Raw genomic sequence first — 14,928 nt, forward strand, 5'->3', positions numbered from 1 at the left:
GTGAAGCAGCAACTCCGCTGGCTGTGGCACTCCAACCTTCCCAATCACGCTGACAGCAGGTGCCCTAGAAAATCGGGAGGGGAAGGGGGCAGTTATGAGGTGAGTTGCAAGGGCTCCACGCATCGTACCGGAAAGCGAGAGCCTTGTGCCAAAGATTTTCCTCTGTCTCAGACTCACTCCAGCTGGTCCTCACTCAGCCTTGCTCCTACCCCCAGCCCTACCTGTCAGCTGTCGGTGGGGCAGACTCACTCCAACTGGTCCTCACTCAGCCTTGCTCCTACCCCCAGCCCTACCTGTCAGCTGTCGGTGGGGCAGACTCACTCCAACTGGTCCTCACTCAGCCTTGCTCCTACCCCCAGCCCTACCTGTCAGCTGTCGGTGGGGCAGACTCACTCCAACTGGTCCTCACTCAGCCTTGCTCCTACCCCCAGCCCTACCTGTCAGCTGTCGGTGGGAAAGGTAATAACTATAGTTAACAAAATCACTTTTAAGACCAATGGTGGGTCAATGCTCTCCAAGTGCCTATTTTTCTTCAGGAAGATGTCAAGACTTCAGGTCCAGCCATCAATTCTCCAGACATTTTATAAATCCTTCATTGAGTCAATATGAACCTACAACATCACGGCACGGTTCGGAACAATGAGCATCGTCAACCTCAGCTCACTCGACGGAGTAGTCAGAATCAGTAGTAAAATCGTTGGCCAGGAACAAGAATCACTCCGCAGCATCCATAAGAGAAGGACAATAAAGGTGGCCCAGCAAAGAGTAGAGGGCATTACACACACACTACACTCTCTTGCCATTTGGACGCCGCTACAGGTCTCTGTCCACCAGTAGCAGACACCCTCATCCAGTTTGTGCCTTCCTCCATTTGCCTCAACACCCAAATTTGAATCTATAGTCTGTATACAGTAAAACAGTCAGCTTTATTATGTGTATTTGTATTTTAAATCACATGCATTAATTTTTAGTACTTATTATCTATTGTGAGTATTTTATATAGTGTTTTATTATATGTTGTGTGGTGGTGTGTATCATAAGCTCTGTGATGTTGTTTTTACCACTGCACAAAGTTCCTCACGGAAAATAAAGTGAATTGAATTGAATTAGTATCCACGCCTGACCTGCACCACATAGGAACAGTCTGTCAGCTGTGGGAGGAACTAGAGATCGCACTGCACTGTCCCAAAATCCAAAGCATTTACATTCTTTCAGATCCTTTCACATCCTCAGGATATCCCAAGTCACTTTACAGCCAAGGGAGGACTGTTGAAATGTGGTGCTGGTGTAATTCAGGAATCTTCCAATCCCATAACATCTACTGCCAAGGAGGACAAGAGCAGCAGACACAAGGGAATACCCACGTACAAGTCACAGGCCATGCTGACTGGGATACACATCATCAGTCTTACACATCACCGGGTCTAAATGCCACAACGCCCTCCCTAAAGCCTTCTCAAGGACAATTAGGGGTGGGCAATGAATGTTGACTTTCTGGCCAATGCCTACATCATTTGGATGAACAAACTGGCAGCCTACACGTAGAGCGAACAACCAGACAGCCACATTATAATGACCAGAATCGCCCCCGTTTGTTTTAGAACCTTGATTGATGTATAAATGTTGACTGGGACACCAGAAGAAGCCCCTGATCCTCTTTATGATAAAGTACCAGGGATATTTATGCCGACTTGAATGAACTTTTAGAAAGCGAATACTTACCAAAACTAGTTTAATGATGAGGTGTTTCTCATAGGCACTCTGTAAACGGTAATTCTCTGCAAAGAAAGGAGATAGAAGAACACGACTGAGAGATGGTTGGGGAGACAAGACTGTGAATCATTGGAAACAGTAGCTGTAATAATGAGACAAAGCCTAGTGCAACAGCCAATCTCCCTGCAATATTTCCTCTATAACCACTCAGACCATGAGATGACAGAATAGTCTGCTCAGTCCTAATAGTTCAGACGTATGACCAAGACAAGGTGAGATGCTGCATGGTTTAAAGATGAGCAGATACCCAAAATCACCACAAACTAACGAAAACAAGCTGAGTTTGTGGTCTAAAAGGCAGGAGGTGCAATTAAGACTTCAGGGACCTGACTGCTCTGTAAAACAGGCAGAGGCCATTTGACTGTCTAACCTTCTTCCATCATTCACACTGATCCCCATAACTAATAGAACTTCAGGGCCTGTGGTCAGCCCCCTTATTCCACAGAATTCTCTGAAACTGATTCCCAGCACCTACAACCAAACAAGGACCAGGGAAGAGATTCCAATTATCACACTTTTAGTGGGAGCAGCCTGCCTTTAGTTTCCAGTCACGCCCCTTTGGGATGGTGGGGTAGTAGTTAGAGTGATGGTAGTACAGCGGCTGCGAGCAGTGATCAGGGTTCAATTCCCACTGCTGCCTATGTACTACCCTGAGATTCATTTTCTTGAAGGCATTCACAGCAGAACAATGAAAAATAGCAGCATCAATGAAAAACTACACGCAAAGGCTGACAATGTGAAAGAGTCGACAAACGATAAAAAAAAATAAATAAATGAGTAAATAAATACTGAGAACATGAGTTGTAGAGTCTTGAAAGTGAGTCCAGAGGTTGTGTTCAGAGATTAGGTCAGTGTTGTGAAGTTGTCCACACTAATTCAACAGCTCAATGGTTGATGGGAACTTTAGTTGTGCTCTCCAATAGTCCATCTTTGCTGGAACCCAGTAATACTTTCCTCCAGCTGAAGTAGCCCATTCAGGTGGCCACAACTCATGGTGGACTCTTCATCACCCGCCTATCCTGTCCCAGTCACCTTCAATCCATGTCCTCGGCCACTGACTGCCCAGCCATTGGAAAAGATACTCCTTCTTTATTGAACTAAACCCCTGTGATTTGGACACTTGATTACATCTCCCCTTGGCTCTCCCTCCGTCGAGAAGACGTCCGTCCAGCTTCTCCATTCTCTTTGTCACTAAAATATAATGCGACATTTTGGAAATACTAAGCTAGCCAGGCAGCATCTACAGGAAGAGAAACAGATTTAATAATTCAGGTCAAAGACCCTTCTGCAACATTAACCGTTTCCCTTTCCACATGACATGTTGGCCTAACATGTTGACTTCTTCCAGCACTTTGGGTGTTGTTTCCTAAAGACCATAAGACCATTAGATATAGAAGCAGAAGTAGGCCATTCGGCCCATCGAGTCTCCTCCGCCATTCAATCATAGGCTGGTCCAATTCTTCCAGTCATCTCCACTCCCATGCTTTCACACCATATCCTTTGATGCCCTGGTTAATCAAGAATCTATCTCTGCCTTAAATGCACCCAATGACTTGGCCTCCACAGCCGCTCGTGGCGACAAATTCCACAGATTTACCACCGTCTGACTAGAGTAATTTCTCCGCATCTCAGTTCTAAATGGACATCCTTCAATCCTGAAGTGTTGCCCTCTTGTCCTAGAATCCCCTACATGGGAAATAACTTTGCCATATCTAATCCGTTCAGGCCTTTTAACATTTGGAATGTTTCAATGAGATTCCCCCTCATTCTCCTGTACTCCAGGGAATACAGTCCAAGAGCTGCCAGACGTTCCTCATAGGGTAACCCTTTCACTCCTGGAATCATTCTCATGAATCTTCTCTGAACTCTCTCCAATGTCAGTATATCCTTTCTAAAATAAGGAGCCCAAAACTGCACACAATACTCCAAGTGTGGTCTCACGAGTGCCTTATAGAGCCTCAATATCACATCCCTGCTCTTATATTCTATACCTCTAGAAATGAATGCCAACATTGCATTTGCGTTCTTCACAACCGACTCAACCTGCAGGTTAACTTTTAGGGTATCTTGCACAAGGACTCCCAAATCTCTTTGCATCTCTGAATTTTGAATTCTCTCCCCATCTAAATAATAGTCTGTCCATTTATTTCTTCCACTAAAGTGTATGACCATACACTTTCCAACATTGTATTTCATTTGGCACTTCTTTGCCCATTCCCCTAAACTACCTAAGTCCTCTCTGCAGGCTCTCTGTTTTCTCAACACTACCCGCTCCTCCACCTATCTTTGTATCATTGGCGCGTGGCCAAATGGATAAGGCATCAGTCTAGTTATCTGAAGGTTGCTAGTTCCAGCCTTAGCTGAGGCAGCATGTTATGTCCTTGAGCAAGGCACTTAACCACATATCGCTCTGCGACAACACTGGTGTCAAGTTGTATGGGTCCTTACGCCCTTCCCTTGGACAACTTTGGTGGTGTGGAGAGGGGAGACTTGCAGCTTGGGGTCAGGCCAGGTCTTCCATACAACCTTGCCCAGGCCTCAGTCATCATCGAAAATTGACGGACAGCCCAAGAAAGAAAGAAAGATCATAGGCAAATTTAGCCACAAATCCCTTAATACCGTAGTCCAAATCATTGTAAAATCACTGTAAATACATCATAAAAAATAACGGTCCCAACACCGACCCCTGTAGAGCTCCACTGGTAACCGGCAGCCAGCCAGAACAGGATCCCTTTATTCCCACTCTCTGTTTTCTGCCAATCCACCAATGCTCCACCCATGCATGTAACTTCCTTGTAATTCTATGGGCTTTTATCTTGTTAAGCAGCCTCATGTGCGGCACCTTGTCAAAGGCCTTCTGAAAATCCAAGTACACCATGTCTACTGTATCTCCTTTGTCTACCCTGCTTGTAATTTCCTCAAAGAATTGCAGTAGGTTTGTCAGGCAGGATCTTCCTTTCAGGGAACCATGCTGGCCTTGGCCTATCTAAAATAGAACTCTTTTCTCTTTCGACAACTGTTGCTTGTCCTGCTGAGAGCTTCCAGTGTTGTTCCACTTTCAGATTTGCAGCACCTGTAGTGTTGTTCTTCAATTAAATTCTAACTTTGATTCAAAACTAAAATTGCAAAAATTACACCTTCAAAGAGAGCATATGCCCTAGGAAGTGGAAGGAGTGAGTTTGCACTTACCCATGTCATTTAACCAATAGGCAATTTTCTTGTAAACATCATCGAGAACTGTAACCACAATAGCCAGTAAGACTTTAGGAAAGTAGGTGACAATTCGAGGCAGTTCTTCGATACTGATCACAAATTCCTGGAATAGAGGAGAACAAAAGGTGTATAAATAAAGGCAACAGGACGTGCATTCTCACAGGTTGTGCATGGTGTGGTTTCAGGCACTGTACCCAGTGCATTACTGTTGATAAATTAATACTAAATGTTTTTTATTTTCCATGGAATGCAAGGACACTGAAAAGTGGTCACAGCCACCAAGTTACTACTTGAGCTGTTGTCACTTTTGTAGAAAACATGGCAACTAATTTGTAAACAGACAGACGACACTATTATCACGAACGCAAGCGATCCTGGAGATGCTGGAAATCCAGAGTAACACACACAAAATTCTGGAGGAACTTAGCAGGTCAGGCAGCATCTCTGGAGAGGAATAAACAATCAATGCTTGTTATGCTTTGTAACTCCAAGACATAAAACTAATTGAAAGTAAAACATGGAGCCAGGGATAACATGTCTACTTCGCTCTTACTTCAGTGAGATGCACACATATGATGTGGCAGCTTAATGACGTATGCCATTTACATACTTTTACATTAAACAATTACTTAAATTAACAAGAATGCCTAATCAAATAACATAGTTACAATATTTCTCAGAAGTTACCCACACATCTATAATATTATACAATACAACTACTATATAGATATCCACAGCATAGTAAATTTTAAATTGTCCCATTTGGGCCTAAAGATTTATTCACTGTGGAGGATTTCTTATTCTTGTGGGATAACATCTTTCCTGACAAGGGAGATCCTTCTGCTTGTCAGGTGAGGCTTATGGTTATGAATCAGTCTCTGTGTTGGTTGTAGGAGTTGACTCTGGGACTGCAGGAAGTAGTTCTGACAGCTCTGGACACCTTTCTTCTGGATGTGTTGGCATCCTGAATAGGGCACGGCAAGCTGCTCGATCTGCCGATCTACCCCAGGCCACCAGACAAAGCTTTCAGCCAACACTTCCACTTTGACCATGTCTAGATGACCATCATGTAGCTCCTTCAACACCCTCACCTTGGATAGTACAACTACTCTCAATCCCCACACAAGACAAGCCTCATCAAGGGCAAGTTCATCCGGGGGCTGGTAAAAATGGGGGAATTGCAATTTCCAGCTATTTTGAGTTGCCATGTAGACCTGAGAGCATGTGGGGTCTTTTCTGTTTTCCCCTTTGATTATCTCTGCTGTAATAGGGAGAATATGTCAATTTGTAAATTTTTCAGTTATTTCCTTATCCAAGGATAAATAGGATAACTCCATCAGCATTTCTCTGATTAGTCATCCTCTCAAATGTTATCTTGTAATTGTCCCCTCCAAGAAACAGAGTCCATTTCTGCATTCATGTTGCCACAGTTAATGGAAAACATTTCTATGGACAGAAAATGGACACCAGTGGTTGATGATCAATAATGAGGGTAAACTCTCCCCCATACAAGTACTGGTTGAAATGTTTTACACCCCAAGCCAGACTCAAGGCCTTTCTGTCAATCTGTGTGTAACTTTCCACTGCCATGGTAAGGGAACGTGATGCAAAGACTACAGGGCGTTCACTTCCATCACTCATAACATGTGACATAACTGCACCTATGTCATTAGGCGAGGTGTCATAGGCAAACTCCACTCGACGATGGGGGTCATAATGTGTAAATACAGTGTCTGATGCCACCAGAGGGCGCAGTTTTCAGGTGCTTGGAAGTGGGTACAGAGGAGATGTTAGGGGTCAATGTTTTACTCAGAGTGGTGAGTGCGTGGAATGGGCTGCTGGTGATGGTGGTGAAGGTGGATACGATAGGGTCTTTTAATAGGCTCCTGGATAGGTAAACGAGCTTAGAAAAACAGAGGGCTATTGGTAACCCTAGGTAATTTCTAAAGTAAATAAATGTTTAGCACAGCATTGTGGGCCCAAGGGCCTGTATTATGCTGTAGGTTTTCTATGTTTCTATGTTTCCTTTGTCTTTTGGAAAGCTACCTCACACTGTTTAATCCACTGCCATTTCTTCCCAATCTGCAGTAATGAGTTCAAGGGGTGGAGCACAGTAGCCAAGATTGTAAGGAACCTGTTATAGTAATTGACAAACCCTAAAAATGACCACAGCTATGGCGTGTCCTTTGGCCTTGGGGCATCCACTACAGCTTGAAATTGTCAGCATACTTGTGTAATTCCTGTGTGTCAATGGTGTGACCACAGAAAATAATGCTTAGATTAAAGAATTCATACCTGTTACATCATGCTTTGAGCACATAATCTTATAATCTTTTTAACACTGTCTTCAGATTTTGTAAATGTTCCTTGTCATATTCACAAGTTACAATGATGTCATCCAGGTAACACTGAGTGCCTGGGCAACTTTGCAGCACCTGGTCCATGGCTTTCTGCCAGAGTGCAGGTGCAGATGCTACTCCACAAATAAGGCTACTATTGAGATAAAGCCTTTGGAGAGACTGAAAGACAAGAAACACTTTGTACTCTTCTTCCACCTCCGTCTGTAGGTGGGCCTCAGCTAAGTTCGCTTTGCTTTCTCCCTCCAGAAAGGTTTGCAGAGATATCCTCTATCCTGGGCAGAGGGTATTGATCTACATTCAGTACTGGGTTGATGGTGACCCCAAAGATCCTGACGGACTCATTCTTCTTGGCTACTAGGACCACGGCGTTGCCCATGGGTTCCGCTCAACCTGGGAAAGAATTTCTTCAGTCTCCATGTGGATCTAACTGACTGGCTACTTTATCACAGATGGTATAAGGAACCAAACAGGCTTTGTAAGACTTGAGTATGGCATTTTCATTTAACACTATTTTACCCTTGATATGTTCAAGTTTTCCAATCCCATCCTTGAACATTGCTGTGGTATCATCCAGTGGCTTTCTTAATTCACCTTTGGTTGACTCTGTTGCAGGGGATGTGGCAGGCAACTGGTGGATGATTCTCCAATCAAGTTGTAGTTGTGGCAGGCAACTGGTGGATGATTCTCCAATCAAGTTGTAGTTGTGGCAGGCAACTAGTGGATGATTCTCCAATCAAGTTGTAGTTGTGTCAGGCAACTAGTGGATGATTCTCCAATCAAGTTGTAGTTGTGTCAGGCAATCACCCGCCCACAATACTGGCTCTCCTGTTTTTACTACATTCAAGTTCAATGTGGCTTGCTGCTGGTTGTATTTCACTGTTACGAATGTTACGGGAGTCATCTTTTCTCCAGTATATCTTCTTAGACATCTGCAGGCTTCAGTTCACTATCTTTCAAATGCCATTCAAATTCATTTTTGGAAAGAATAAAACAGCTAACCCAGTGTCTGATACCATTTTAATTAATTTGCCATTCTTTTCTGGTGTAAGCCATATTGCTTGTCTCCTGTAACTCATTGTAACTCTCAAGGCTACATAGACCTATGTCACTCTCATCATTATCAGACTTTTCATCAACAGCATGCAGATTGGTGCTCTTTTTGAAACTGCATCTTGACTTTTTATCTTACTCTTTCCTGTGCAGTCCATTTATTTTTGTCTGCCCGACATGCACTTTGTATGTGCCCACTTTGTTGCATTTTCTGACCAAGGTTTAAATATACCTTTAAACCTGAGTTGGCCTGGTGTATGTGAGCTCCTGCCACAATGGTAACACAATTTGTTCAGCCAGGCAGGTTTCTGTTTAGATGTTGCATTTCTGTGCATGCTCACTTTCATTTCTGATGGCAACTCAATTGTCTCTCTGGTTGATGTTTCCATAGATACAGTAATTTCAACTGCTCTTTTAAATATGAGTTGTGCTTCAGTTAGGTGCTGTTTTTGAATGCTTTCTTGTAATGTACTACAAACTACACAATCTCTCAGATCATCATCAAGCCCATTACCAAACTGGCAATGCTCAGATAATTTCTTCAATTCAGCCATGTAAGCTCCCCTTCCTTTTAATTCCACTTATGAAACCTAAAGTGTCTTATAATCAACAGCGGTTTTGGTTCTAGATGCACCTATATTATGTTCATGATATCAGCAAAGCTCATTTCAGCTGGTTTGGTTGGAGCAGTCAAACTTCTAAGCAAACTGAATGCTCTTCCACTCATTGCACTTGTTTCTCATCAGCTATTCCATTTCCTTTAAAATATTGCTCAATTTGTTCAGGAAACGTCAACCATTTATCTGTTGTGTAATGTAGCTTGCTATTTCTGCATTTTATTGTTTATTACCCGGTACTCACTGTTTATGAATCACTGAATTTCTCCATTTTCTTCCGTTTTTAAAACTTAAATGTCTCTCTCCCCTTCCAACGAGAAAAACGGCTGAGCTGTTTTTTTAAATTCCACTCACTGCACTTCAGCAGGTAGACAGTCATCTTGTGTTTGTTTTAAAACCTCCTTGTCACCACAGTTACGTTTTGTAATTCCAAAACAAAACTAATCAAAAGTAAAACATGGAGCCAGGAGATGTGTATGTCTAAATTCTTACTTTAGTGAGGCGTGTACATACGCTCTGGCTGTGTAATGACATATACCATTCATGCACTTCTTACATGTAACCCGTAATGAATTATCAAAAAAAGAAAGAATGCTAAATCAAACAATATTTTTACAATATTACTCAAATATTCCTGAAATACTAAAAACACATGTTTCAGGCCTGTCCTGATGAAGGTTTTCAGCCTGAAATATCAACTGTTTATTCCTTTCCATGAATGTTCCCTGACCTGCTGAGTTCCTCCAGCATTTTCCATGTGTTACTCTTGATAACTCCATGATAAAGACCAGATGTTGACTGAATGAAGAATATTGACCTCAGTAGAATATTCAAGATTAGGACTTTCAGGTTTAAATCTCATCTCAAAGTTGACACCTCTCACACTGAAATAAATGGGATGGTGTCTGGTTCACTTTCCTTTAAAAAAAGACAGCTGCTTTAACCCACTGAAAAGTCATTATTTAACTGGGTTTGTAGAGACAAAGCAATTATGCCTGTGAGTTGTACTATTCTTTAATTCCGACAATTGACATTTTTATAAACAGAAGCTGGTTGAATTTTTTTCCATATATATCACTGTATCCCATGAGGAATGTGGTTGCAATTTTCTCAGTGAGTGTTGATGCTTACAATTGACCTTTACACACCACAGAGTCTCCTTGCCTACAATAACCAGATACTGCTATACAATCACTTGGTCACAAACCCTCATCGTAAGACTAGTACTGACCTGCAGTTCAAAGCAGATAAACATGGTCAGGAACACAACGCAGAGACAGAAGAGACAGACAGGAAGACTGACAAAGTACTGGAACAACCTCCGTTTCCACGGTGAGTAATAGAAGTCCTCACAACCCGTAACTGGACTGACTCGTTTGACACCCTGAAAGAGAGAAAGAAAGGAAGTTGCCACTGTAACATAGCGGTTAGCGCGACACAATTGCAGCTCTAAGCATCAGAGTTAAGAGTTCAATTCTAACACCGTTGGACGTGAGGAGTTTGTACGTTCTCTCCATGACCAAGTTTCCTCCGGATGCTCCGGTTTCCTCCCACAGTCCAAAGATGTACTGGTTAGTAGGTGAATTGGTCATTGCAAGTTGTCTTGTGATTAGGCTAGTGTTGAGTAGGTGGGTTATTTGGGCAGAAGGGCCTGTTCCACACTGTATCTCTAAATAAATCATATAAATGAAATAAATGATATAAATAAAAACAAAATTAAAATATGAGTTTATCACGTTGCAGACCACGGGCTCATCACCGGCTAATATACACAGTCTTGCACTTTTGACATAATCTTTCAGAACCTCAGGTGCCCCACTGTGTTTTCCACCCAGTCCCTCTTGGATGGAGCAAACACAGCAGCCAACTTGACTGTCAAGATCCCACCAACTACAATGTGACAATCAACTGTGAAAGCGATAGTGAATAAAAGGTTAGATATTAGGTTGGGTCAGTCACTGGACTGGGTCTTTTCAAAATAACAGTGCTGTGAAACCTTAGTCCTTCTGAGTGAGGAGCTGGAACCTCAGTTTCATCAGCAAGTTCAAAGTTAATTTATTATCAAAGTACATATATGCCACCATATACAACCCTGAGATTCATTTTCTTACAGGCATTTACATAGGACAAAGAAATACCATTGAATCAATGAAAAATTACACACAAAGTCTGATGGGAGGGAAGGAAGAGAGGAAAGGGAGGGAAGGAAGAGAGGAAAGGGAGGGAAGGAAGAGAGGAAAGGGAGGGAAGGAAGGGGAGAAGAGAGAGAGAACCTGAGTTATTGGGTCCTTGAAAGTGAGGTCAAGGGTTGTTGTGTTTGTTCAACAGTTCAGTGTTGAGGTGAGTGAAGTTATTCACGCTGGTTCAGGAGCCTAATGATTGAAGGATAATAACTGTTCCTGAACCTGCTGGTGTGGGACCCAAGGCTCCTGTACCTCCTTCCTGATTGCTCAGGGGCAGGGAGGACTTTTCCTGTGATGGACTGGGCAGCATCCACCACTTTTAGTAGGCTTTTTCAAGGCAGTGCCTCTGACTGTTCAGCAAATTCTCATGTGCAGGCACTGTGGCAATTTCAACCTGGATTATGGGGTGTTTAAAAAGTGAATATGGCATGATAAGAGTAAGATAATAACTAATAATTCCAACAGATAATCTGGAGAAAGTTCTAAACCAGAATGCGTGGGGAACATAAGTCTCACTCCCGCAAGGAACAGTGGAGGCGGGAACGATAGGCCTGGCTTTATAGGTGGATATATGTGTGGAAGGCAAGAATGGAAGGAGATGGAGATGGGGGAAACAGAGGGGGAGTGGGAAGAGGCTGACATGGAGCAGTTGTTTCTATGGCATACGTTCGCTGGTTCTTTACAAGTTTTCACGCTTGTACCTCATTCACACCACTGCCACCACAATACTTGAGCTGCCTCACCCTGAACTGGGACCTGGGCTCCTCCAGCAGCTCTGCTGGCCGGTCCAAAGTGCCCCACTTGTAGGCCAGCTCTGCGCTCTGCCGCTTCCAGCCCTCCAGAAACAAGGTGGTCCACACAACGTTAAACAGGGCAAAGGCCACACAAATCACATCACGGCTCATCTGATAAAGAGAGAAAGAGCTGAATTTATTTTTGTACCTTTCACGTGTCTTGTACTGTAGTACGGTTACCGGCGAGGCAGGCTTTTGCAGCTCGGGCAGCACAATAAGGTAACAGTTAGTGTAACGCTTCGCGGTGTAAGCGATTAGAATTCGATTTCCGCCCCTGTCTGTTAGTTTTCCCTGTAACCGTGTGGGTTTCCTCCCACGTTCCGAACCCATACGGGTTAATAAGTTGTGGGCATGCTACATTGGTGCTGGAAGCCTGGCAAAGCCTGCGGGCTGCCCCCAAACACATCCTCGGACATTGCTGCAGATGCCACATTTCAGATTCCATCAATACTTTGTCATGCATGTGAAAAATAAAGGTGATCTCTATCTTACACCTCATGAGCAGGACGGTGATGCTCTCATCAGTGACGTTGTTGAGCGATAACTGTTGACTTTGGATCACTGGGGCTGTTCCTCAAATGTTGTGGGATTTTTAACATCCACTTGGGAAGGCAGATAGGATCCAGGATGGAAGTCTGCTCTGACAGTGCAGCACTCTCTCAGGTCTGCAACAGAGTGTCTGTATGGTCCACCTGACTGTCTAATGTAGAGCCTAAAGCATTAGCTCTTAAGGCTGTACTGACTGCCATGATCCTCGGCCTGCCAATGGACCTGACCAAATTGCTTGAATCTCAGAGGATTAAGGACAATACTTGATCTTCACATTCCCGAGCGATCGAAACTGGGCTGGTGAGATCATTCATCGAAGACCTTACCTGGTCAGACTCTGTAAACGCCCAGAGTCCAAAACCGATCACAGCTGGGTAGATCATGCACCACGTGTAGTACCCGAGCCACGAGAAGTACATTGCTATTTTAACCCCAAAATAGTCACAGATATCGTCTGGAACAGAAGAAAGAGAAGGCAAATTAAAGAGATGAAATTACCGGGGAAATCTTAGGAACGGGGAGGCGTCAGGAAACTGCTTGAGTTCTAAGGCTCTGCATAACAGTGGAGGACTAATGGTGCAGCAGACAAGAAGGACTGCACAATGCTGGACAAAAAGAAGGCCCCACAACGCAGGACAAAATGAGGGCCGCACAACGCAGGACAGAAGGAGGGGCCCACAGCACAGAACAAAAGAACCTCACAGCACAGAACAATGGGATACAACGGTGCAGGACACCGGGATAGCCCTCCATCACATGAAGTCTCCACAATGAATGGCAGAACACAGATGATGGTGCAAAGGAGAAGGCGTCCCTATATTGCAGGGGACAGGGAAGACCCCATAAACACTTGGAGGAAGGAAGTGAGAGCACAGTAGTCAATTATGTGTACAACAAAATAAATTGCTAGGAAATGGACTATGAGGAGACTGCAAATAGTTTATAGAGAGAAAAATAAAAAAAAAAGCTGCAGATGCTATAAATCTGAAACAAAAACAAAATGCTGGAATAGCTGCAGGTCAGGCAGCAGCCGCGGAAAAGGAACACTTACCGTTTTGGATCTGTCGGAACTCAGAGCGAGATATTGTCAGCTCAGGTAAGTGGACATTAAAGTTAGTGAGTGCACTAAAGCGTAGCATTGTTCAGAGATTTGTAGAAAGCTGCAGCACAAGAGGGATTTGTGAGCCTTCCACATGAAATATAGAAAGCTGAACCACAAGTGCACTGAACTCATGCAACACTCACCTTTATTTCAAGCGTTTGAGAATAAACATAGGGAAATCCTGTTGTACACAGCTGGCATCCTGGGAAAACAATCTGGTTCTCCTTTTCTATCATTGGAGGTGGTTCAGGGCAGATTCATCAGGATGACCCTGGCCCTGGGAGGTTGTTCTACTACAAGGAAAGGTTCACCTGACTGGGACTCTACTCAGTGGATTGAGAGGCCTTACTGAAATGCATGCAATTACAAGAGGGTAGGACATCTCAAATACTGAGAGGGAACCAATGTTTTTGGAAAAGGGCAGGAAAGTGGACGAGGAATGTCAGGTCAGCCATGATCCTACTAAATGGCAGAGCAGGCTTAAGGGCTGAATGGCCTACACCTACCTCCTGCGATGGAGGGTGGCAGGAGTGCCCCATGGTGCAGGGCAGCAGGGGGTCCCAGGGCACAGGGGGACCCCAAGGTGTAGGGCAGCAGGGGAGTTCCCAGGGTGCAGGGCGGCAGAAGGACCCCAGGGTTCAGGGCGGGAAGGGGGCCCCAGGGTGCAGGGTGGCAGGATGTTTGAAGAAGAGGAATAATGCAATTGGATATAGTGCTGAGCCCGTGAATTTCGCAGCCCCACGGCCCTTCCCCACATTTGTATCTCTTCCTTTTGCAACTCATTCTAACGCACGAGTAAAGCAGCATGGGCAGGCATTCCGTACCTACTGGCTGTGACTCGCAGACGGCCTGAACCCACGACTTCACCAAGCGGTTAAGCATTCGCTGCTCGTGGAGGGGGAGGACCTGCTGAATGATCCCTCGAGTCATGAGCTCTGCAACTGGACACAGCACCGGTGGTCAGTGACAAGACGGACATTCAGCCACTCCCTCCATTTTCTGTACACGTCACCATCCTTCCCCAGCACCCTGTAGTCTCAAACAGTCCACCTCTTCCCCTGACATCCTCCTGAAGAACATCCGTTCACCCTTCAGTCCCTCGTGCACTGGGACAGCGTTTTACACTCCGGCCTGACATTCGAACTTGAGATCTACAGGATTCCGCACTGCCCTCTGAGCTGTGGTTCATAGGGGGAGATTCAGTCAGGAGAGTGACGAGGACCCCTGGGGTCTGGAGTCAGGGCACAGAGATGGAGTTAGGAAGAAGTCCCATTCCCATTCTGATAT

General features: G+C 44.3%; 1 protein-coding gene across 1 annotated transcript in view; it reads right to left on the reverse strand.

Moving 5' to 3' along the window:
- The window catches only part of ano8b (anoctamin 8b), a 105,939-nt gene that overhangs the window by 30,857 nt on the left and 60,154 nt on the right, over positions 1-14,928 (reverse strand). The window contains exons 6-11 of the mRNA XM_059991399.1: positions 14,466-14,582; positions 12,866-12,993; positions 11,940-12,101; positions 10,245-10,397; positions 4,963-5,089; positions 1,723-1,778 (exon numbers count right to left, since the gene is read on the reverse strand). Of these exons, the coding sequence (XP_059847382.1) occupies positions 1,723-1,778; positions 4,963-5,089; positions 10,245-10,397; positions 11,940-12,101; positions 12,866-12,993; positions 14,466-14,582 (743 nt within the window). The remainder of the gene's footprint in view (positions 1-1,722; positions 1,779-4,962; positions 5,090-10,244; positions 10,398-11,939; positions 12,102-12,865; positions 12,994-14,465; positions 14,583-14,928) is intronic.

This window comes from Hypanus sabinus, chromosome 16 (genome assembly GCF_030144855.1).
Source record: "Hypanus sabinus isolate sHypSab1 chromosome 16, sHypSab1.hap1, whole genome shotgun sequence".
Taxonomy (NCBI): domain Eukaryota; kingdom Metazoa; phylum Chordata; class Chondrichthyes; order Myliobatiformes; family Dasyatidae; genus Hypanus; species Hypanus sabinus.